The sequence below is a fragment of the Talpa occidentalis genome, unplaced genomic scaffold (genome assembly GCF_014898055.3).
Source record: "Talpa occidentalis isolate TD23 unplaced genomic scaffold, MPIMG_talOcc4v2.1 talOcc4.11, whole genome shotgun sequence".
NCBI lineage: Eukaryota > Metazoa > Chordata > Mammalia > Eulipotyphla > Talpidae > Talpa > Talpa occidentalis.
Window position 1 is genome coordinate 19,256,743 of NW_023601104.1, and position 26,010 is coordinate 19,282,752.

The following is a 26,010-nucleotide window of genomic DNA, read 5'->3' on the forward strand; positions in this document are numbered from 1 at the left end:
TTTTGTATATAGAATCCTTATTTCTTCATATATTTACATTTTATAATCAGAGGTATGTTTTTGGAAAGTTTTTAATGGACTGAATTTAAATCTGAAACTTCTTTCCACACATAAGCAGCCCCTGAAGCATTAAGGGAGCTTTGTTTGAAGGCATGCTATATATGACAGCACCTGGTAGAATGTGTGTATTACAAGATGTTTTTTCCACCACCAGTTCCCTTTGGCAGTTGAAATGAATTTAAGTTCCTCATAGTCTCCATAGCATAAAGGAGAGTTACCTGCTTTTGTGACTGTGCTTTTAGTTAACCCTTTATCAGGCCCAATGACATAAAAATGGACCTGAAAAATGGGCATAGGATTTGCTGGATTTACTAAAACCTCCCCACTCTTAAATTTTCTATTAATGAGTTTTCAGTCATTGAATTTGTTAGAGCGACAACACATATTCTCTAAGAAGAAAATGAGATCCCAAGTACATAAAGCAAGGTAAAAATTTATTCCAGATCCAAGTTATCTAAATTGGCTTTGATTCAAGCCAAGGCTTCTCAGTAGAGCAGAAATCAAGATAAAAATTATTCCCTTCTTGGTGAACCAAAGATAGCTGAGCTTCTCCTGTAGAAAACGTCTAGTGAACTCTGGAAGCCTGCCACTCCCTTCCTCAGCAACCACCACAAACACAGCCCCCTGAGGATTGTGATAAGCACACAGTGGCCCGGGGACCTCTAGAAATGCTAATGGTCACAGTATGCTTTAAAAATGTATCATCCAATATAAATTAATTACAAAATTTTTGAAATGTAGTTCAGTTGAAAAATCATAAAAATATGATGCTTTGTGTATTAAGTGTTGCCACTTCAAAATGCCTTCTTGAATATCTCATATTCACTTTTTGGTAAGACTAAGCTTTTTCTCAAGGGTAGGAGACTACTGTTGTTCCTCTTCCTCATCTTCTCTAGAAAATTGCAAAAATATACCAAAACCAAAGCCTGCAACACAGAGAAATTAACTCACTCATAAAAAATCAGGACCCATTAGGGATACCAAGAGGGAACAAAAACCACCCGTGCCCACTCTATGCACTTGTCAAAGTCAAATGATTCACCGTTTTAATGCGTCATCCTTGATAACAAGGCCAACTACTCCATACTCAGGGTTTCGAAAAGGTTGATTCTACATCAGAGAGAAAAAACTGGCTGTAACTAAAGCTTTATCCATTCACTTTTCTATAATTTATCTAAATATCTATGTAGTATCTTTTAAATTAGAAATGTATTTAGGGAGCTTATGGTAGCTTTCAGAGCACATTGACATTCACGCTCTCCTATCAACAAAAAGTCATTTTTTATAAATGAAGAAACTGGTTCATAAAAGGAAAACAGAGTGGTAGAGCTGGAAAGAACCCAGGCTTCCTGTTCCATCAGCCCTTCCACAGAGATTCCAGGTGCACAGAAGCCAAAAGTGCTCACGCACAACTCAGTTCAACTATGGCCACGACAGTCATAACATGAAGGTGAAGGGAGAGATATTTTGGCTAGAAATTGCTAAGAGACCTTAGGCAAAAATAAAGCACTGAGAAATATGTTTTTGAGATTGCGGTCTTGATGGGGTTCTGATGAGATGTTGGGGTTCAGTGAGTGGGGTCTTTGGTTTGCCTCTGAGAAAGCGCTGGCAGAGTTCCCGTTAGTGGCACACAGCAATTTTACCCAGGAGTCAAAGATGTTTGCACAGACTTAGGCAGATAAAATATCCAAAAAGGGTAAGTTTGTTAGGGAAAAAAGGAAGGCTTGCACAGATATGGGGGGCAGAGAGTGCTGTAGCTTTTTAAAGGGACAGAAAAGAGACACCTGCATAGACCTGGTGGGCAGTCTTGGGACAGAGCTGCATTTTGCTAGGGCAGGAGTTGTTGCTATATAGTGTTCCTTTTTGGGGGAGGGGTTCATTTCTTTGTGAAATTTTTATCCATTGTTAAATTAACCACTACTAGATCAGTCCTCCACATCCCCACCTCTGGTCCCCACTTATTTTCTATAGCAGTCCTTTGTAATGGCTGACACTCCCATATCTGTATCTCCAGGCCAGCTGAGCTTAAGAATTTCACTTTTTTGAAATATTTTTTTGTAGAAGAACTGAGGTGTAGGCTGCAAGTGTGAGAGGATTCACCAGACAGAGTGGGGAGCAGAGCAGGTGAACTTACTGAAATACACAAAGGAAAGCAGTGATAGCATTGATAGTGCTGAGACATAACCCCTAGACTGCCACGGAGAACCGATTTTTCATTTCTATAGCTGTTTAATGACGATGTTAATCATTTCTAACCCCACCTCCAGTTTCTGGTCTTGTGATGCCTCCATCCCAAATTTTCTACTCTAAGCCTCCAACAGTCTCAGTCACAAATTTGAGCTTAAGTTATGTCATTTGGTAGTGTTTTGGGGGCTTAAGTCTTCTGGATTACTCTCAAATTTCTAATTAGGTTAAACAGCATGATAATGCTACATTTTTTAAAGTTCCCAAGCATCCACCAAGATCTGAGTCTTTTCGTACATATACAACTACTTCCTTTCCTATTTTTTTTTTAAAGTTTTCTCCTCCAGCTAACTCTCCACAAGAAAAGTGGATACAAGAAAAGAGCAAAATAACATCAGAAGAAAACAATAATAGCCTGAGTTATTATCATGACAAAAATAAACAAAACAAGCAAAAAAAATAAGGGATTATGTATGTTCTGAACAAGCAAGAAATTCAAGAAAGGGTGGACAGCTACTATTATCCATTCACATACCTGATAATCAGTCCAAAGGCTGGATCTGTGCTGTTCCAGTTCTGTGAGCTCTGCTGCATTAAACTATGGGCACTTGTTTCCCTGCTTAGTGGAAGACTGGAGGAGTCAATGAGAGGGGAAAATGAGGAAAGAAAAAAGAAGGAGAAAAGACTGGAAACAAAGGTCCTTTTTGACCCAGACTCCTTTGGGGATGGTGGAGAGGGTGGGGTAAATATATGAAATTTTATGGAAGTTTAAAGATGTATTTAAACTGGTACTTAAGAAATCCAGATCTCCACCAAATTTAATGTTAAATAATATGCTGCTGAAAGTTTACTGATGCAACCTATACACACAAAAGACAAATTTTATAAATAAAAACCTAACTCAATTCAAATGAGTACAGTGATAACAAAACTCTCTATATAAAGTGACTTATCAATGCAATCTAGAGAGTCAGATCACAATATTACTTATTTTTTCTTTGGATCATATTCCATGTTTCCACTATATTTGTGTTGACTGAAAATAAAGCCTCACAGATAGTAAGATCTGAATCCTGGAAATAGTGCACTAGATTTACTCTGTGAGAGTTGTTCTAATAAATATGTTTGAATTTAGTTTATATAGGTAGGAATACTGAGTTATTGACATTAAGAATGCAATTATTTTTGATAGAAGGGACTTCTAGTCCTGATCTAAAGATATACAGATAGTAAAGGCAACAGAGGATTTAATCTCTTCCATTTTTAAAGAATGCACTGCAGAAATGTAAAAGCTGGGTACCCATTATTCAATCTTTTTTATCTGTTAAAACTTAATCTGAAAAAACTGATTTCACCTTCAGGTATCAGATTTCTATATTTAGTATAGAATTACTAAAGACCACTTTGATCTCTTGCCTGCTAGATTGGGAGGAAAGGGACCCCAGAAATTTTACAATGGTTAACATCTGACACATTTTAGGTGAAATATTATGAACATGCAAAGATAAACCTTTTTTTCAAAATGTCAGTTATAATAAATACCATTAAGCAAAGAACAATTACTATTTCAAGTATATAACTGAAAAATCAATTTATTTTCCTATTGCAGAAAATAATTGAAGACTCAAATATGAAAACATAGTTTATTTTCTCATTCAGACTCTTGTAGTTTATTTTTACAAAATAGCAAACAAAATTTGGTTCTTCATATTAATACAGAAAAAGTAATACATACCGAAATATATATATATAGCACTTAAGTTATAAACACATAGCAAAATCAGCATCACACAACCAGCAACCAGCAACCAGTTTTTTACATAATTAGGACTTCTCAGAAGATAAACATTGTTTTTAGCTTGCATATGTAAATAGTCTTTGATGCTTTATATCAACTAGTATTTACAAAAGCTAGTCTAAAAACTACCACCACCTACAAAAGTGGTGAGCTTTTGGATACAATTTGCTATCATGCCATAATAAAGACTTCAAATTATAGAAAGCCAGCAGGGACTAATCACTTCAGTGCAATCGTAATAGGTAGAACTTCTTAACTGTGATTTAAAAATGTACACTGTGAGAATCCAAAAGGGATGCTTTTGAATCTTCAGTTGTTGGTTTCTTTATGATTCAACGATCTCTTAATCCAGGCTTGATTATGCCCCCTGATCACTACCTAACTGTGATAGAGGGAAGTTGCATAGGGACTTTCTTCATCTCTGGGAGAAAAAAAAACAAACAGCATTAAGTCAGTGTTTAAAAACTGTATTCAGAAAACTAACACATATATTTATTATACAACTTAATATCCATTTGCAGTAAGGCAAGAATGTATGAATTTAATAAAAGCTTGCAGGCCTTGAAAGTTATATGAAATGTAAATACTCATTAAGGTGTACTTTATTGTTTCCATTTTATTGGCATTTCATTTATGAGATAAATAATGGTATTCATTATAAACTTATATTTTTTTATATTACACTTAAATGAGGCATGTTAAATTATAAGTTAATTATATTCATATGTATATTTGCTTGGGTTTTGGTATTCTACCTTTCTCAAAAGAATTTGAGGTACCCAAAACAAAGCACATACATATAAATGATGAATAAAATAAAAATAAAAAATCAGGACTAAGGAAAGGTAAAATGTACAACTATATTAACCACAACAAATATTATAGTAGTTGAACTGAGGATCAGTTTTAGTTGTAAGCTTCCTGGTAGCCAGGGCAAAAAGGGAAACACGGTAAGTTGTACCATTCTTAGAGTTTTAAAGGAAAATGAAAACCAATTCTATGGGAGAGATAAAGGCTTGCACTAGTACCAAATTAAATACCAAAAAATTCACATGAGATTTTATGTAGAAACACCCGGTAACACATAATGACAAATTTTAGAAGGATCAGTGTTTTCTAGGACACCGCTTCCTTTGAAGGTGGCAATTAGATGTTTCTATTTGGCTACTAGCCAGAATTGCTGGCTGGACGGTTATACTATCAGAGCAAAGGAGTAATTTTTTTAATAATAACTAACAGAGACAAAAGCGTCACAACAGATAAAACCTTATGCAAAGCAATACTGTTTAGACTTTGTGTGTTTAAAAATACCTCTCTAGAATCAAAATACAGTTTTAAAGAAAAGAACTTGGCCAAACAAGGGCAGTCACAGTGATTTACTCAGCCCTGGACATTTTACCAGAGCTTTTGTACCTGCTCTCTTCTTTCAGTTTCTTAGCTGCCTGTGTTGATAACTTAATCTGCAAGTCTAGTCTCTGTAGGAAATCTCTGGCTGATACTTCCTCAGGCTGCACAGGCTGAGTATCAGACTCTTGAGGACTGGCAGGAGAGAGGTCTTCCCCAGTCGCCACTTGCTCTTCTTCATGAGAAAAACTGCTATCAACAGTTTCATTTTCTGGAGAATCTATTGAGTTAAGTCCATTGAACAGCAAAGGCCTCTCTGATATAATTGGGATGTTCAAAGTTTTCTTCAGAAATATACAATCATTGGTGAACAGTTTGTTTGCCCTTTTAATTTGCTCCATCTAAAATATAAAAAAAGAAAAAGTGTTACGTATAAATAAATCCAGGATGCGGCTTATCACACAACACAGAACTAAAAATATTCAAGAGTAAAATGTGTGCAATGCTTTCTTTGGACTTGAGATTATTTTTCTTTTTAAGATTTATTTATTTATGCACACAAAAGCTGGGGTGTAGGCCAGAGGTGCAGGGGGGTGAGAGGTTCACCAAAGACAGAGTGAGGAGCAGAAAAGGCACTGCTGAGGGGAGCAGGGGGTGAGACAGGAGGGGTCTGCTGCGCCATGTGGGGTAGCTCCCTGGTCAGGGATTGAACTCATACTTCAGTGGCTGTGGATAGCTTGATAGTGCTGAGACTTAACCCCTTGCACCACCAGGGAGACCCTGGACTTGAGATTCTTAATCCAGATTAAGTCACATCCCCCAATAGCCCCCAGATATTTCAAGAGATGTCAGGAAATTGTATTTCTCAGTTTTCAAAAAGAAAGACTAATTTCCCCCAGTACATTATTTCCTTTACAAGGCAGTTTTTGCCAATATCAGCAGCCTTAATAACAAACTCTGAAAACCTGACTATGAAATTGAGGCTACAAACTGGGGAAGGGGAGGAAGGAAAATAAAGTGAGCAGGGAGCACAATGGACGGTGGTACAGTCTGTGGGGCCTTGGTGGTGGGTGTGGTGTGAGGACATGCATCTAAGATGGTGTGATCCTGTGTCTCTGAATTACACATAGTTGTATGTTACCTCAATTTTAAAAAGTTGATTTTTTAAATAAATTCCATTCTTATTTTAATATTTTTATTATCTGATATTTTAAAAATACATTAGGACTGTTATTTCACTTATGAAATACTTTCTGTGTTTCTGGAATTGTGTTTGGTAAACCTAATGGATATAGGGGCTGGTACAGGGATAAATGAGAATTTGGAAAAATAGTGTAGACTGGGTTGCAGTCATTAAGAAAGTCCTCACAGAAGAGGGAGGCTCTTATTTTGATTATATTTGCATTTAGGTGGGTCTTGAAGAATGGGTGAAATCGGGCCAAGAAAGGAAATTCGGAAGGAGAGAGCACTTTACATACGGTGGCTCATTTTTTCCTGCCCTGTGGAGAAAGTATTGAAAGACCCACTTTACAAACAAAAGAAACAAAGTTCATAGAGATTATATATCATGGCATCATCATACAAATGGCAGATGAAGAAGCTAGAATTTATTATGGTTTCTGCAACCTCAAACTCTTTCACAGCCTGTGGATGCTCCCCACAAAACCATAGAAACGGAGGAGGAGGTAGGGGTCAAAGACAGACTGCAATTCACACTTGCTACACCATTTAACTTTCATAATAGTTCTATAATCTAGATAATATCCTCTCTGTTTTTAAAGTGAAGAAAAGACTCAAGAGTTAAGTGCATGCCTGAGGCCACAATGCTGGAAAGTACAGAGAGGACTCAAGTTATTTGGTTCCAAGCATGCTGGAGAAATGCCTACGCTTATGTTCATCACACTGTATTATAGTGTGTCTGCAGGTTTCTCCACACAACTACCCTGGAAACTCAAACCATGCTAAGCTCTTTATATGCACCATACCATCTTATTTTCATCACAACTCTTGTGACGTGTAATCAAGATAGTCTGGTACAAAAGCTAAGCCATTCTGGCTTGTGAATCTGACAGCCCTGGTTTCAAATCTCAGTTCAACCAAAGTGAAAGATCTGAACATGAACTTCTTACTCATCTCACTAAAACAAAACTTGTGTAAAACAGGTATTGTCTATTTCCCACAGAAAATTAAATGAGTGTATACATTATTATATATATATATATACACACGCATATAATATATATATTATATATATATATATATATACACACACACACACACACACATACTAGTACAGGGGATATCCACGTACATAAGAAAGAAAGAAAAAAGAGACCATTTAGCAGAGCAAGTGGGCAGTAGATGGTACTTATTACTCACCCTTTTCCAGTGAAGAAACTAAACACACAAAGGATGACTGGTTTTGTTTTTTGTTTTTTTTTAAAGATTTTATTTTATTTATTTATACAAGCACTGGGTACAGTCAGAAGCACGGAGGGTGAGAGAATTCACCAGAGGCACAGGGGAGAGCAGAGCAGGAAGACTGACAAGTACACTGCTGAGGAGAGCAGGGGTTGGCAGGGCATGGCAGGAGAGGTCTGCGCACCATGTGGGACCCTCTCCTGATGGCTGGGATCGAACCAGCACTGCAGAAGCCGCGGGCTGCTTCGCAACCCAGCGCTCAGCCGCTGCACCACCAGGGAGGCCCAGGATGACTGGTTTGACCAAGTACACACATGGCTCTTAAAATCTATCAGCAAAATATCTGTCTAACTCTAAAATCCATTAAACACTGTGATTTAAGTGCACAACTAATGGGACCAAATTACGGGAGTTCTTTAATGCCAAATTGATTGAGTGAAAAAGTTTTCTGCAGAGAGTTTGAAAAAACAATAATCAAATAAATGGACCCAGTTTCTCCTATTTTCCTATTATAAGCTGAATCCATGAAACAGTACACTTAAAGCTATTTTTTTTTCTTTTAAAGATACAGTCATGTACCACATAACAACATTTTGATCAACAAAAGACTGAGTACATGACAGTGGTCCCTATATGTAGCCTAGATGTGTTATAGGCTATCCTGTCTAGGTCTGTACAATTATCAATAATTCTATGATGTTCACACAATGACATTGCCTAATGACACATTTTTCAGAGCACATACCTGCCATTAATAGGCACATGACTGTTCTCCATTATTTTTTGTGTAGGGTTGAAAGCGAGAGGTTGTGATACAGGCATTTTATTTATGGAATCCCAAGCTAATCCATACTGCAAGCCCAGGGTTTCAAGGCTCCCTAGCGTCATTAACAGGGAGGTTCCAGGAGCCCCTATATTGTTAAACTTTGCTATATGCTACAAAACTGTTGCAACATTATGTTTTCAAGCTATCTTTGCAGAACATCTGAACTCTGCCATCACCAAAAGAGGAAGCGTCAGTATTAAAAAAACTAGCAACAACAAATGTTGGCAAGGATGTGGAGAAAAAGGAACTCTCCTGCACTGCTGGTGGGTGTGCAAACTGGTCCAGCCAGTATGGAAAGCTGTGTGAGATTCCTCAGCCTGCTAAGATAGAGCTTCCATATGATCCAGCAATTCCGCTCCTAGGTATTTACCCAAAAGACACAAAACATTAATTCAAAAGGGCACCTGCACCCCTATGTTTATAGCAGCACTATTTACAATAGCTAAGCTTTGGGAACAATCCAAATGCCCCAAAACAGATGACTGGATCAAGAAGATGTGGTACATATACACAATGGAATATTACTCAGCAATCAAAAAGATAAACACATGCAATTTGCGGCAACATGGATGGAGCTGGAAGGGATCATGCTCAGTGAAATAAGCCAGCAAGAAAAAGAAAAATACCGGATGGTCTCACTCATAGCAGGAATCTAGAAAACCTAAATAAGGGACCAGGAAAAAGAATAACTATAAGAAAGAAAAAAATCAAAATCAACAAACAACTATGAACCAGAGACACACACTTTGGCGGGGGGGGGGGGGGGATTGGGGTCAAAAAGGGGGTTGCAATTGTATGGGGAATATAAAAATAAAATTTATTATTTAAAAAAAAGAATAAAAAAAATAGAAAAAAAAAAGTCTTAGCACTATCAAGCTATCACCACTGTGGCCTGAGTTTAACCCCTGGTCAGGGAGCTAACCCACATGGCGCAGCAGACCTCACCTACCTGTCTCACTTGCTGTTCCCCTCTGCAGTGTATTTCAGGAGATCTGCCTGTTTTGCTCCCCTCTCTGTCTCTGGTGAACCCTCTCACCTCTACCCCACACCTCTGGTCTGTACCCCAGTTCTTGTATGCATAGATATATAAATCTTACCCCAAAAAGACCAGATTAAAAAGCATATATGGGGAAGTGAAAAGTGACCAAAAGTTGCTGACATGTCATTGTAATGTTAAAATTTAATGAGATGGATGGGATTTAGCTGCCCTTTCTGCACATGTGATGTGTGGTGAAGCATGATCACTGACTGAGCAGATGCCAACAAAGAAATGCCTAGAACACATCAGAGGGAGAACTATGTGGTTACTACCACCACCACTTCCCGGCCCATTCTAAGCACAACTCAACATATTCTGTTCTTTTGGAGACAAATTGAGAGACTCTGATGCCCAGAAAGGTCTCCCTGGAGGGCTCTTTTGCCCTCCACCCCATATCTCCAGTCGGTATCTGGAGTCCTCATTTCATTCCTGATTGGGGTTCTCAAGAGCCCACAGGCTGGTCTGGTATCTGATGATATACACCTTACCACGTAACTTTCCTTCCTTTTTTTTTTAAAAAAGATTTATTTTATTTATCTATGCATACAAGAACTGGGTACAGGCCAGAGGTGCAGGTGGTGAGAGGAATCACCAGAGACAGAGTGGGGAACAGAACAGGCAGATTGACTGAAATACACTGCTGAGGGGAGCAGTGGGCAAGACAGGAGAGGTCTGCTGCGCCATGTGGGTTAGCTCCCTGGCCAGGGATCAAACTCGTGCTACAGTGACTGACCACAGCTTCATAGTGCTGAGCCTTAACCCCTTGTGCCACCAGGGAGGCCCATATCTGCTTTTCAAAGAGCTCACTGGGTATAACTCACTCATGTTGCCAGAGGCTTGGATGAAGGACCAGAAATCCCTCCCTTGTCTGCAGGGTTACCAAGACTAGTCCAGAAGCAGGGTGAGGTGGTCTTTTGAATTCTAGTTTCTAATTAGAGTGAAGACAAGGGTAAAAAAGAGAGAATGTGAATGGACAGATGCATTAAAGAGACAAATTTTAAATCTAAAAACCCTAGCTATCTGTGGCCAACTTTAGGCTTAGATTTTAAAGAGATAAATAACCTGGATACTTATCCATAATGGCTTGGCTATAGTCTATTGTGCCTCAGTGCCCCTTGGTTTTACCACCTAGCCCCCACCTCCTCAGTCTCTCCTAGTACAGGGGCTTCAATGCCCTGAGCTCCCCTCTGGCTCCAGGGTAAGCATATGACTCATTTCCTGCAGTTTGGAGCATTCACAGTCCCTGGCTTTCATGACAGGTCTCAGTCCTATCTCAGAACAATTTAGGGGTGCAAGAAGACTTTCACTGGGTCGGGAAGGGAAAGGGCCTCTATTTTTTCTGTTAGAGATGGCCTGGAACTGCTGCAGCTCTCCTGCCATCACATGGAATCTGACAAGAAGGGAAACCTGGAGGAGAGCATTTGACCTCTAAACCAAAGCCTGAAGCAAAACAACCTTGGATCTTTCAGTTCTATAAAACAATTAAACTTCACTTTTGGTCTTTTGTTTAGGCGAATTTGACTTAAGTTTTCTGTAACCTAAACTAAAAGAGTCCTTATCTATAAAGAGCCCTTTGAAATACTTATTGCAGGGTCTACAAATGCTACTAGTCATTGCTTTCTGGGAATGATGAAGCAGACAAGAACACTTGGACCTGGCCTCCCTGGTGGTGAAGGGGTTAAAGTCTCAGTGCTATCAAGCTATCGCCAGCCACTGCGGCCTAAGTTCAATTCCCAACAGGGAGCTAGCCCATAGGGCGCAGCAGGCCTCTCCTGTCTCATCCACTGCTCCCCTCAGCAGTTATTTTGGTAGATCCACCTGTTCTGCTCCCCACTCTGTCACCGATGAAGCCTCTCACCTTTCCCCATCTCTGGCCTACACCCAGTTTTTGTATGCATAAAGAAATAAATAAATCTTAAAAAATAAAAAAACACTAAGACATGATTGCTGATTGGAGGGCTGGAAGCATCAAGAATAAACTAAAATTGCTTCAGGACATAAACTATATTTCTATAGTTACCCTGGATCCAACAAAGATCTTATACACACTAAGTGCTTAGGATGGATTGGTCAATGAAATAACACAGGTCAGAGCAATAGGTATAAAAGATGAACCCATAGAACCAGAAAGGGGCTGTAAATTGTCTGTTGTGTTGGTTATTCTTCCTTTAAACCCATCCTCAATTCGTAATCTATTCTCTATTCTGACCTGAACCTCAAGAGGTTAACTTCTTAGGAACTGCATTTCTAAGCTCCCTTGTCCTCGGAATTTCAATTGATAGTCCAAAGGAAGGAACCAGCAGAAGAACCACCACATCATAGCCCCAAGGGCTACAGTCCTCTATGGCAGAGTTCCCACCAGGCAGTCCCTCATGCTAGGCTCCAACTCTCACTGGTATCTGGTACACCACTGCTTCCCGGGTCCTACAGACCTAGGGATAATGTCTCCCTGCTGTTGCTAGTCTCTGGTGCTTTGCCATCCCTCGTTCATTTCCCTAATCCTGCTCACACTTATGTAAATGTCCCTTTGAGATAGCTTAGGTAAAAGAAATTGCAAGCTGGAAGGGTGAGTTGCCACAAGTCCTATTTGTTGGGTGGACTAAATCATGGATTGGAGCGCCCTGTCCAAACAATTTGGCCCGCTACACTGACCATGAGGTGCTATGCTAGACAAAAAGCATTAGATCTTGGGGCCTCCCTGGTGGCGCAAGGGGTTAAGACACAACCTATGAAGCTGTTGTGCGAAGCCACTGCAGTATGACTTTGATTCCTCGGCCGGCCAGGGAGGTGACCCACATGGCGCAGCAGACCTCTCCTGACTCACCTGCTGCTCCCCTCAGCAGTGTATTTCAGTCAGTCTGCCTGTCTGTTTCCCACTCTGTCTCCGGTGAATCCTCTCACCCCCCACACCTCTGGCCTGTACCCCAGTCTTGTATGCATAAATAAATAAATCTTTCAAAAAAAAAAGCATTAGATTTTGACTAATGATTATCTCACAATTTCCTGTAGGGAGAAGGCCAAGCGCCCACGTGTGCATTAGAATGTAACCCATACTGCAAATGCCCAGGCATAGCCCCCCACCGAACAAGCACGATGCTGTTCTCCTCCTCCCTACCTTGCCTCATGAACCAACCCTAATACCCCTTTCTGACACTGGTTCCTTCATGCATGAGTCTCTAATAAAGCCTTGTCCAACACCTAGAACTCTCTGGAGAATTCTTTCCCTAGAGGACAAAGACCCAATCTTTGGAGCTGGGGCTTATAACACCTTCATTAAACTTTCTTTGGCCACACCCTGGGCCCACTGGGCCCACTATGTGTATCCTGACAGGATCCTGACTGATACATCTATCACTGAGTGTCCTGAAGTCAGGGACTCCATTCAGTAGCAGCATTAAGCTCTGAAGTTGCATGCTGACCTTTATAGTCTAAGATGACCATTGGAAGCTAGCGTCAAAGACATCATGGGTATTCAGATATATAGTTACCTTCAAGATGGGAACCAAGCTAAGGATGGGCAGATTTTTTTATTTATACAAGAACTGGGTATAGGCCAGAGGCGCGGGAGAGCGAGAGAATTCACCAGAGACAGAGCAGGTAGCAGAACAGGTAGACGGACCAAAAACACTGCTGAGGGAAGCAGCAGGTGAGACAGGAGAGGTCTGCACGCCATGTGGGAATCTCCCTGGCCAGCCAGGAATCGAACCCTGGATGCAGACTCTGTGGACAGCTTTAAGCACTGTGCTCAACCCGCTGCACCACCGGGGAGGCCCAGGATGGGCAAATTTGAGTTTGAAAATGAAACAGGTACATGAGTTCAGTATAAAACTGAAGTTAGAAATATGTATTTAGAAATACTTTCTGGGTTCAAATTCTGGTTTTGCCACTTTCTAACCATTCTCTATAAATCTGTTTTCTTTTCTGTAAAGTAAGGAAAACATTACAATCATGCTCACTAACAACAGGGATACATTCTGAGAAAAGCGTCATTAGGTGATTTTGTCACCAATTTTGTCATTCCTATAGAAACAGAGTGTACTTACACAAACCTAAGTGGCACAGCCTACAACATGCCTTGGTCACACACAGAGACCACCGGCACATATGTGGTTTGTGTCGACTGAAACACTGTTATGTGGTGCTCAACTGTACTATCATTCCACGATTGCTCTGATGACTTATGGAATTAACTCTTTTTTTTAAAGATTTATTTATTTATGCATACAAGAGCTGGGGTACAGGCCAGAGATATGGAGGGTGAGAGGACTCACCAGAGAGAGTGGGGAACAGAAAAGGCAGACTGACTGAAATACACTGCTGAGGGGAGCAGTGGGCGAGGCAAGAGAGATCTGCTGCGCCATGTGGGTAGCTCCCTGTCCGGGGATCAAACTTGTGCTACAGTGGCTGCGGATGGCTTCATACATTGCATCTTAACCACTTGCGTCACCAGAGAGGCCCAGGAATTAACTCTTGTCAAGCATTCAGAACAATGGATGACACCCAGGAAGCATCTCAATAACGTTAGCAGCTAAGACTATTAAATACAATCAAAAGTGAGGGTCTCCTGGTGGCACAAGGGGTTAAGCACCACACTATGAAGCAATCCACAGCCTTTGCAGCACGTGTTTGATTCTCGGCTGGCCGGAGAGTAACCCACATGGAAAGGCAGACCTCTCCTGACTCGCCCACTGCTTCCCTCAGCAGTGAATTTCAGTCAGTCTGCCTGTTCTGTTCCCCACTCTGTCTCCAGTGAATCCTCTCAAACCCTCCCACCCGCCCCCTCTGGCCTACACCCCAGCTCTTGTATGCATAAATAAATAAATCTTAATAAAAAAAAACACAATCAAAAGTGAGAAAAGAACAGGTAAGAACAGATCCTGACATGTATTCAGCAAATGAGAAGTGAGGAGTGCACATTTTGAAAACATTTCTTCGCTAAGACTATATAAATGTCATCTAAACAAGGCTAAGTGAATAACATTTTATGTTGTCAGTACCCTGAGTTTTAATTTTATATTTTCAAAAGGTATTGACTTTGATCTTAACTTGTTCTCTTTGACAAGCAACGGCTTGAACCAACTATACAGGCTCCAAACTCTTACCTATAAATGAAACCAGTCATGCAAAAAGACAAGGGTGGGAAGGGAGCAGGGGTGCTGGAGGGGGGGGGGGGGGGAGAAAGGGTTCCAGCCAGAAAGAGCAGCTGCAGTGCCCCAGAGCAGGAAAAAGTGGTGTGGCTGAAGCACAGGGAGTAATGAGCAAGCTGAGGCCGCACACAGCCTTGGATGCCAAGGTAAGAATTTAGGTTTTATTTTAAATGTGGTAAGAAAATCTTGGAGGATGAAGGAAGGGAAGGACATGACCTGATTACAGTTAAAAGATCACTCGGCTGTTTTGTGGAAAATGGGTTGGCAAGAAAGAGGCATCAGTGGAAACAGGAAGTCCAGTAGTGGAGGAAACTGCAGCGGCACAGACCAGACTGTAGATAATCCTGAGCAATGAAATGATGTTTTGTTTTGCTTTGGAAAGTTTTATACCTTTAGTTGAACTGAAACGGATCTAATGTTCTGAGAATTGCATCTCACATATCAAAAGTCATGATCCAAACCAGGGAAGCACTAGAAAACTCAGCTTTCCCACTGGTGCTCTGTTCAACTTTTCCCAAATACCCAATTAATGCTGAGAATAGAAAGTATGACCTTTTCAAAAGTGGCACAGAGCTGTCCTGTTTCTTGAAGGTGGCTGAGTAGAGGGGAGGTATAAGCAGTTAAATGCTGTCATTTCAGAAGTCTCTCCTAAGGAGGACTGAATAGCATGACTCATGAAAATTTACTATCTGTTCACTAAGAAACAGATTACGGAATACTTAAGAGTTAACAGGAAGGCCACAGGTCAGTCAGGCTGAAATTATGTAGAATAGCACCTTCAGAAATTTAAAAACAACTTATTTAGTGATGCTCCTGTAAATACATTTTATAAAGGTGAGTTCACTCTGGAGGAAACTCACAAAACTTTCCCCCCAAAAGGTATATCAACACAAGCTACTAGGCATGGCCAACAACTCTCCCTTAAGGTTAATTAGGTCAGCTTTAGCAGGCTCCCTATCTAACTATGAATGCAACGTTTAACATTTCTTTTTCTTCCTTTCCAGTCCTTAAAAACAAAAAAGAAGAAAAACTTCCTTTCCAAAACATTTCAGGATACACAGTAACATTCACACAGCACTATGTGGCTTACAGACTATACACACACACACACACACACACACACACACACACATCTCATTTTATTACCATCATTTCACAGAAAACAGAGAGGATTCCTTCAAGATCATTCACTAGAAGTACTAAATTGACACACACACTCCACCCCCCAACAATCTCCTGTTAAGTTCTAGGTGTTAGAGGGAAACAGACTCCTCCATTGTCATGTGCTAACGGGGAAAAAAACATTTCTATGTCATCTCAGAAGAATATGACACTCCATTTACCTGAAATGTGAGAAAAAAGGCAAATCTATAGATTAGGAAGTAACTTCTGCAACTGGAGAAGGGCATAGGGAGTAAGGACAATGTGCACAGGGATGTTTTCAAAGTGATGGAACTGTTCTAAAATTGGATTTTGGTAATGATTGCACAGCCATATAAAAGTGCTAAAAGTCCTTGAATTGTACATTTAAAATGGCTGATTTTGTAGTATGTACATTACACCTCAATAAAGCTGGTTTTCAATAGAAAATACATAATAACCTATGTGTTTACTCACTAAAGACTTTTATTTTTTTTTTTACTAACTTGACCATGTCTCTCACTACAGGCAAAACTACTTATTTATGGTTCTCTTCCCGGTGACCAGAAAGGATCAGCAATTTCTACCAGCAGCAGAAGCTAAAGTTATAATCACAAATGATTTATACTTACATTTCTAACTCCCAGTGCTTACTTCCCCTAAAATGATATTCATTTCACCTTTTCTCAGCAAGGTCACTTCTCTTAGAGAAAGTGTTAAGAAAGTTCCTGGCTTAACTGCTCCTTGGAAAAGGAAAAGAAGACTCTGGGGACAAAATTGGACAGGAAGTGACTGAGGGGACTGGGGGCAATACGGTCTCTGTAGGGGGTACAGCCAGGCAAGTCGCCAAAGGGAAGCACAGACAAAAAGCTTGATGCAAATAATGATAGGTCTCCCCATGTCTCCTTGCAGACTCCTTACTTTCAGTTTCTTTACTGTGTTTTCCCAAAGTTTCCAAACAAAAAGTTCAAAGTGACTGCCTAGAGCTTAGTCAGTTCCTTCCAGAGACCTGACTACAACTGAGAGGAGCTAGGGTAACCACAAAAGCAATAGCCAAATCTAGAATACTGGGTCAGGGATGGGGCCTTTGTGTCTCGGCGGAGATAAGCACAGCCCAGAAAATTCCAGTTCAAGCAAAGTTCATGTCTGAGATCTGAACTATATTTTCATCTCAACCCAAAGAGTTTCAGTTTCCGACACCCACTTCCTTAAATGTGCCTTACCACAGGGAGATGCTCACATCTGAACATGTATTTAATGTCAGGTGGAAGGGGGAGAAACAAACACAGGGTACCAGTAACTGCAGCAGTCTTCTTTTTATAGATTTGCAAACTAGACACAAATCAATCTTTGCAACTACAGTTAAGCAGCCTGCACTCCCTTTGCTCAGTCCTTCCCTGCCTCACCTTTCAGGGTTTGCTCAGCTCAGGTCCTGAAGATTTCATAGCAGTCAGGCTGTCCAGTGGATGAAAACCCTGTGTGTGTAGAGGGTCCACATTCTGCCAGACTCAGGCTAGCACAGATTATACAAAAATGAATCAGAGACACTACTGTCTTCTTAAGTAGCTGCAGGCTAGTGGAAAGTAGTCACCGAAAAACTCACCATAAAGAGAGGACAACATGTATTAGTTTGAAGCCCCAGCATCTATCTAACACTGGGCCTCAAACACACCAGGTTCAAAGTAGGTTAAAAACAAAACAAAACAAAAAACAATGAATGCCAGTTGCAAATAACTACTAAAGAATTCTTTTTAATTTAAAGATTTATTTTTATTTATTTATGCATACAAGAACTGGGGTGTAGGCCAAAGATGCAGAGTGGGGCAGGGGTGAGGGATTCACCAGAGACAGAGTAAAGCGCAGAACAGGCAGATGTGCTGAAATACACTGCTGAGGGGAGCAGCGGGTGAGACAGAAGAGGTGGTCTGCTGGGCCATGTGGGTCAGCTCCCTGACCAGGGATTGAACTCATGTTCCAGTGGCTGGCAGTAGCTTGATAGTGCTGAGACTTTAACCCCTGCTCCACTAGGAAGGCCCAACTACCAAAGATTTTGAAGGGGATGGTGGTAAGGGTCATTAAGATGTTTTCTAAGTCACTCCCAGCAGAATTAGGGTCTGTCAGGTGTTAGGCCTAGCCAGGTTCTTGAACCTCCATATTCTTTTCCATATAAATTAGATTCCTAGATCCCTGGGTCCTGATTCACTAGGGCAGAGGTACTCAAACTAAACAGTAAACAAGCAGAAAATGTATTGCATATCAGCAAATCATCCAGAATCCAACTATATCTCACCATTTCCACCTCTACTGCTTTGGTCCAAGGTACTGTCCTCTGTCACCTGCATTATTGCAAAAGCCTCCGTCCTATTTGATCCCCCTGCCATGGCACTTGCCCTCCTACAGCCTATTCTCAAAGCAGCAACCAGAGTGATCCTTTCCATGCGCAATTCATATCATGTCACTCTTCTGCTCAAACCCCTCTAATATTTTCCAAATTAGACAAAAATTGGCAGTTCTCAAAGTGCCTTCAAGGTCCTTAGTGATCTGGTCCAAATACACCCCAGTGCAATCAAAGCACCAGCCACATTACAGCATTCCTGGAACTCGTCCATTAAGTTCCCACCTTTGCACACTCATTGTTCCTCTCTGTAGGGCTCCCTCCTTTACATTCTTCTCAGTGAGGTCTTCCATAGCCAGGATGGTTGGAAGTGCAGCTACCTCCACCAGCCCTTCCTATCGCCTTTCCCTTCAATTTTTTTCTTCATTTTGTTTAACAATACTTAACATAGAACATATTTTGTTTGTTTACTTACTACCTCCACTGACTAAAATGCAAGCACCATAAAGGTATGGATTTTATACATTAACATGTCACCAGAAAGACAAGCAAGCAAGCAAGCAAGCAAGCAAGAGAAAGAAAGAAAGAAAAAAAAAATCCAATAAATGAGAAAACAAGGCAAAGAAGGGGGAGGGAAGCAAGTCACACAGCTAATATCTGCTACACTATTTTTAGGGCCAGTAAAAAGTGAAAATGTGGGGTCCTGGATCACAAGTTTTTGAAATTTTAAGGCAGCAACAACAGCCATTAAAACAAATTCAGGGCTCTTCCATGCCTGTAAAACAGATATGCCTGGGCGCCTTTTCTGGAGAGTCTGGTCCAGCAGAGTTAAGGCCAGCTAGCATCTTTCATCTTAGTGTGTCCAAGGGCATTCTCCTATCCAGGTAAGTTTGAAGAACACATTTTGTCCCACAGCTTGGATGTACCCTGCTGCTAGCCCTTGAATACTGCTTCAGATAACCAGTTTCCAACTTGTTCCTCTGGTACAAAGATTAGCAACCAGGTCTTTATCTTTACTTTCTGTTCTGGAACCTCATGGTACCTAATACGTTACTGAATTTTACCAGTCTCCCCCATTAAGGACTGAAGTCCTACAAGGTCTCCCAGCTGGGGGATTGGGGAGCTGACATGGGCAGACAGGCTTTTTTGAGAGTTCCTGTTACTGTAAGACTGCAGAACTGTGGTCTACTCTCCCCAGATATGGGATGTTAAAGATAACTATTATAAATTCGCCTGGACTGACTTACTTTTCAGGTGCACTGCCTTGGCGCTCCAAATCTCCAACATTTCGTCGCCTATTTTTTTTTTAATATTCTTTTTTTTTTTTTAAGATTTATTTATTTATTTATTTATACAAGCACTGGGTACAGTCAGAAGCACGGGAGGGTGAGAGAATTCACCAGAGGCAGAGCAGGCAGAAGGACCGAAGTACACTGCTGAGGGGAGCAGCGGGCGGCAGGAGAGGTCTGCGCGCCATGTGGGACCCTCCTCTGGTGGCTGGGGAGCAGCCGGAGATGGAACCGGCGCTGCAGAGGCTGCGGGCAGCTTCGCAACCCAGTGCTCAACCACTGTGCCACCGGGGAGGCCCTCGTCACCTATTTTAAACAATAATTTAAATAAGTTGTAGATGATCAAGGGTGACTATTATAGACTTAACTTACTTAACTCATTCCCGTTCAATGAGGAAGAGAAAAATAATCATCTGCCTTTTAGCTTCCTTTAAAATCTCCATTAAAAATGAGTAAATCCAATTAAATCTGCAGATATTAACTAATGTAAGAATATAATTTCACTCTAATGATATTGTCACTTTCACTGGTTCTATATGACCAGTGGGAGAGTATGAAACAAAAAAAATTCATCAACTATAGTTTAGGGCTCAAAGCAAATGATATAGGCATAATAGACCAGCCCGTTCTCAACAGTCTCTCTTCCCAGGGAACACATGGCAATGACTCTATGGGGGTGCTATTGGCATCTAGTGGGCAGAGGCGAGAGATGTTACTAAACATCCTGCAATTGTAACACGGTGGTCCCCAGGAAAGGGGGAGGTTCCAGGTTTCCTGCCCCACCCAAGGGAGGGTGGAGCTGAGCAAGGAGGGAAGAAACTGCAGAGGAGACTGAGGAAGGAAGCAGGACGAGCCAAAAGGAGACCTGGAGGAGGCACATGGAGCCTAGAAACACGGGAAGAAACTGTGCTTGCCTTTTGGTCGTGGACTGGGTGACACAGATGTGGGTGAGACCCGTGGGGAGGTGACCATGGCAGCTTTTATCTTGATTTTGATTTTGCTCTTTTCCTTCCGGGCTTGTCTGTTTGTTTCTGACCCTTTTCTGTGGTTCCCCACTGGAAGACGCTTTGGACTTGGGGCAGGCTTTGGGGCCTTGCTCTGGGCCAATCCCATTTGAATGGAGTTTTACCCAGGAAGGGATGGGTAACTTTGGGTGCTTGATTTAGAAACTAGATTCTTTGCCTTTCCTGTATTGTTGCCTAATTGTATTAAAGTTCCTTCCCATTAAAGTCTCATTATGTTTTGTGTTGATGTGGCGGATGGCAGAACCCATTTAGAGCAGGCAGGTTTTGGGGGGATCTGGGGTGCACCTCTCCCTGACTTGTAACACAATCACTGGACAACTCCCACAACAAAGAATTATCTGGCTTATAATATCAGTAGTGCTGAGGTTGAGAAACCCTGTAATAGATTATTTCTGACTAAAAGTTATAATCCCTAATTTATTATACTTGAACTCAGTGGCTTAAAAAATTATCTTTATAAAAGTTATAAAAATTTCATTTATACTTTAATGGAATGGGTGATAAGGTTATGAGTAACAGAATCTATATTAAAGAAAATGAGGATTAGAAATCATTTTTTAGAAGATTTATTTATACAAGAACCGGGGTACAGGCCAGACACGCGGGAGGGTGAGAGGATTCATCAGAGACAGAGCGGGGAACAGAACAGGCAGACTGACAAAATACACTGCTGAGGGGAGCAGCGGGCGAGACAGGAGAGGTCTGCTGCACTGTGTGGTTATCTCCCCTGCCTGCCGGGATCGAACAGGCGTTGCAGAGACTGCGGAAAGGTTCACAGCGCTGTGCTCAATCACCTGCGCCACCAGGGAGGCCCAAGGAGGATTAGAAATCATTTGGTGAAAGGTGGGGTACAGCGAGCAGGGATTTAGGAGCATTAGTAACTCAAGTAAAACTATAGAGCATAGAGGAGGGGCAGAGCGACTGGAGAGTAGGAACCAGGAAAATAACACTTTTCTGGATACCATGGATTCTTTGATTCAGTCCTCCTGGCCTAACTGATAAGATACAAAGCAGTAACCAAGATGCTAAGACAGCTCTTACTAAAACTAGAACAAAAATAGGGTAGAAATCAGGAGTCATATCTAGAGAAAAGTCAATGCCTTATTATATTAATTCAAGCTGGTTTAAATGACTAAGCATACTTGGAAAATATCCTAACCACTCATCCTTTCTCCCATCAGTAAAAAAGGAGGTTAATTACACCTATCTCCAAGACTTATCAGAAAAATCAAATTGAATAAAGAGCAAGACAAGTGCAATGCCTGCCACACAGCAGCATTTAGCAGAAGCAGCTACTGATATTTCCCATTTGCTTTCCTCTAGCTGAGGTAACATTAATGCACATAATAACTGTAGTTTCTATGTTTTCTGTGTTGGTTCATCTCTAGAAACTCCCAAGAGGGCAAGATGGCACTATCCATGGCAGGATTATGTCAGTACACACCTGCACAGTAAGATTCTTGATCTCAAAATGTTTAAGTGATAGAAGGATCTGCTAGGAAAACATACACCAGTGCAAAAGGGCAAAATAGATTACTCAGTCTCTGACATTGGGTGGAGGATGAGAGTTCCACTTTAAAAGAAAGATAAAGATCACCTTTCTTCCCATTGCTGTGTAAGGTGCTTCAGGAAAGAACGCTGAAAACTGACACAGAACTCAAATGCAAAATGGCCCTCATATGGCTAGAGTTAATTGTAACTAATTTCAATGAAACAGTATGTTCCCTCAGGTTTTCATGTTCTTCCAGGAGGTGTAACGCAATAGGCCTAAGACATATACACTTATAAATTTATAACAAACACAGCTCTCCAGCTCACCTAGACCACAGTCCTTGGCTGCTGCCTAGCGACAGGTGTCACATTCACAGTTGCCAGCGAGCCCAGGGGTATAATTTCACTTCTAAATAAAGAAGCATAATCGATAGAACCAGAACCATCCAGCAGGCGCAACTGTACCATGCCTGACTCATCACAGTGCTTGTTTAGACAGAAAACAAAATTTCCTGCCTAAATCCCCATCTTAGAACAGCAAGCAGTGTGGTGGGGACTGAAAATTGTGTGAACGTGACTAGTGGTCCACCTGGGCCTGCCTCACGTGGCAGATCTGGTCCAAGAGTGGGCAGAGCCCCGGGATCTGCTGCCCCGACCGGGCGAGGCCCGCCCCTCGGGCTCCAGGACCAGCTTGGGCGCCCAGCCGTCGTCCGCAGCGCGCGCCCGGGGAGCGCGGGGCGCGCAGCGCCGGGGGCCAGACGGCCGCCTCCACGGTCCCCCGGCTCCCTCCACGCCGCACCCCGCTGGGAGCACCCCCAGTGGCCGCCAGCCCCGGCCGCGGCGCGCCCTGCTCACCGAGACTCCGTACTTGAGCGCGATGCCCTGCAGCGTGTCGCCGGCGCAGACCCGGTGCTCCACATGGCGCTCGAGGACGCCGGCCCCCAGCGGCGCCCGCACGCTGGCCGTGCTGCCGTACGAGCGGGTTTTGGTGCGGGCCAGGCTCAGCGACAGCTCGGCCTCTTCGGACTCGGAGCCCGAGCGCGAGCCGGGGGGCGGCGAGGGCGCGGAGGGCCGGGGCGCGCGGGGGCCGCCCGCCCGCAGGGAGGGCGCGGGAGCCGAGTCCGCCATGGGTCCCGCGGAGGCCGCCAGGTCGGGAAGCTCGCCAAAGGGGCGGCGCCTGCTCCGCCGCGCCTCTTCCACTCCTCACTGGGGCTGTCGCCGGCCTGTCCGCGGGGGCGGCGGTCTGGAAGCCGCGGCGGGGAGCTGCGCGCCGGGCATGGCGGACGCCTCCTTCCTGCGCGCGCCGCCTTCTCTCCACGCACCTGCCAGGGAAGAGCGAAACCAGTTCCCGCAGCCGCCGGGCCTACCGCCGGGGCTCCACCCTGCGCCCCCGTCCCGGGGGAGGTCGCTGAGGTCCGCAGGATTGGAGGGGAAGGGGAGCCGATCCCAAGGCGACCTCCTTAGGAGGTGGACCCCCGTGCCATACTCATAGAGCCTGGTACTGCTCTGCCCTGGCCCCAGCAAAACCCCAAAGCTTTGCTCTACCTCCTATCACTGATTCCCCAGCGGGCGCCAGCTCCCTCGGACCTTAAGAGTCCTGCCAAGGGTACTGTCTTCCCCCTGCCCCCACCCGATTACTTCCATGACCTTAAAAGAAAACATCAATCCCATTAAACATACAACTTTTCCAGGCTCATCTCAACAACCTGAAGGTCCTGTCCTTTAAACATTACACCAGGAGGAATCGCTTTTCTAAGGCCTGATCATCTCAAACTAACTGTTTAGTTGTGATTCACCCTGCACTGCACACCAGAGCCAGGTTTAGTTCTGAGCGGCCTAACTACAGTCGATTATCCTAGCTCACTACTTCGAATTTACTATCTGCAACCATTTTTTCCCTTAACAGTTGTTCTCTCTTAATACCTTGAAATCACAACTCCCCACAGTTATGAAGTCCACCAATGGCCTCTTATCTGTATTTGTCATCTGAATAGCCTCTCCTCAATAATCTGGACTCTGATGGTAATTTACACAAAGTGGGTGCATTTACTAGAATCTAGGGTCCATGTTTCTGTTGTACTTTGGACAGCTCTCCAGTAGGCAGATCAGGAGACAGGAAGTTTGTCATTGGCTGAACTTTTGATATGTGGACATGCTGGACAGAGGCAAAGGAACTAGAACTCAATAGTCGTGACAAAGTATAGAAGAGGAGCAAGTGGCTTGTATGACTCTCTCACTCGAAAATTAAATGGTTTCCATGGACAATAGCACTTACACTGAATTTTGAGCTATTATTTCCATTTTCATTATCAGTGTTTTGGTCATACCCCATGTACAACTATATACTTTATATGCTCCTGCCCAACAGAATCATTTGAACCTGCTTTGTTTCAACATTTATACCTTGCATATGCCATGCCCTCCATCTGTCCTGACACTCTTTCAATATACTGTCTATTTATTTATTTAAAGATTTATTTATTTATGCATACAAGAGCTGGGGTGTAGGCCAGAGGTGTGTGTGGGGGGCGTGAGAGGTTTCACCAGAGACAGAGTGGGGAACAGAACAGGCAGACTGACTGAAATACACTGCTGAGGGGAGCAGAGGGCGAGAGAGGAAAAGTCTGCTGCACCACGTGGGTTAGCTCCCTGGCTGGGTATTGAACTCTTGCTGCAGTGGTTGCTGATAGCTTCATAATGCTGTGACTTAACCCCTTGTGCCACCAAGGAGGTCTCTGTCTACATTTTTTACAAATTAAGGGCCATCTCAAATGATACATCCTCCACCAGTTCCTCCGCGATTCTTCCCAGGGTCTCCTTCCCAACTGCCTTAATTGTTGTTTCTCCATTGAATACAAAGGCAGCTTGCACCTCTTGAAGAGCGTTTAACTTGCATGTGATATTTATTTTAGTTTGCTGATAATAGACAATACTACAGTGTTTATCGACAACATAGATAATTTCTGTTTTAGAACTGTTCAAATATTGGGGCTGTTAAAAATTTAATGCTATAAAACATGAGTTAACATGCAAATATCTATTGTGTTAATCAGATAGAAAGTATAATTGTGGAAAAGATGGCATAAGATACCCAAAAATATTTAGGGATAAGTTTAATACAAGTGAAGCTTGCTTTTATTAAAATATTACAAAACTCTATTGAAGCCATAAAAAAAAGATAACAAATAAAAACAGAGCTACACCATGTTTATGGGTGAGAAAATGCACAATGATAAAAAATATCATTCCCTTCCCAAACTTATAAAAATTAAAATTTCAACCAAAATCCCTATAGCATTCTTCAAAGGACATGACAGGTTTATGTTAAAATTCATGTAGAAAATAAAAGGCTAAGAGAAGCCAAGATATTCCTGAAGAAGAATTAGGAAGAGAACTTACCCTCATGGTCATCAGGCCTTATAGTAAAGGTGTAGGAACTAAACTATTGCAGCACTGAAGCTGGGATAGACTTACAGAACAAAGGAACTATCAAGAAATCCCAGAAACAGTCTCATACATGCCAGAGAAGCTGATATGTGACAAATGGAATTACACTCAGTAAATGTGGCAGGCACAATTAGTTATCAATGCATGTGGAGAAAAAAATAAGTTACAGTTCTACCTTATACCATCTAACAAAATCAATTACAGATTGATAAAAGGCAATTGGGGAAGATAAACTTTTAACACTATTAGATGACATCTTTATAATCTTGGGGTTATAAAGGATTTCTTTAAGTAAAAGACCAAAAATACAAACCCCAAAGAAAAAAGACTGATAAATTTCAAATATCGACATTAACAATGTCTGTGCCTCATAAAGCACAAATTAAAATTTTGAACAGACAAGGAGTAAAATGGGAAAATATATTTGAACATATAACTGCTAAGTATTACTCTCCAGAATATAT

The 26,010-nt window shown here is 42.1% G+C and overlaps 1 protein-coding gene across 3 annotated transcripts in view; it reads right to left on the reverse strand.

The window, feature by feature from the left end:
- Positions 1–3,875: 3,875 nt before the first annotated feature.
- The window catches only part of LYSMD2 (LysM domain containing 2), a 37,504-nt gene continuing 15,369 nt past the window's right edge, over positions 3,876–26,010 (reverse strand). For 2 of the 3 annotated variants that reach the window (XM_054701558.1, XM_037502492.2), the window contains exons 2-3: positions 5,456–5,787; positions 4,197–4,463 (exon numbers count right to left, since the gene is read on the reverse strand). In XM_054701558.1, the coding sequence (XP_054557533.1) occupies positions 4,421–4,463; positions 5,456–5,787 (375 nt within the window). In that variant the 3' untranslated portion in view covers positions 4,197–4,420. Of the gene's footprint in view, positions 4,464–5,455; positions 5,788–22,954; positions 23,228–26,010 lie in introns of those variants that run through there. The other variant, XM_037502491.1, reaches the window with a different exon arrangement.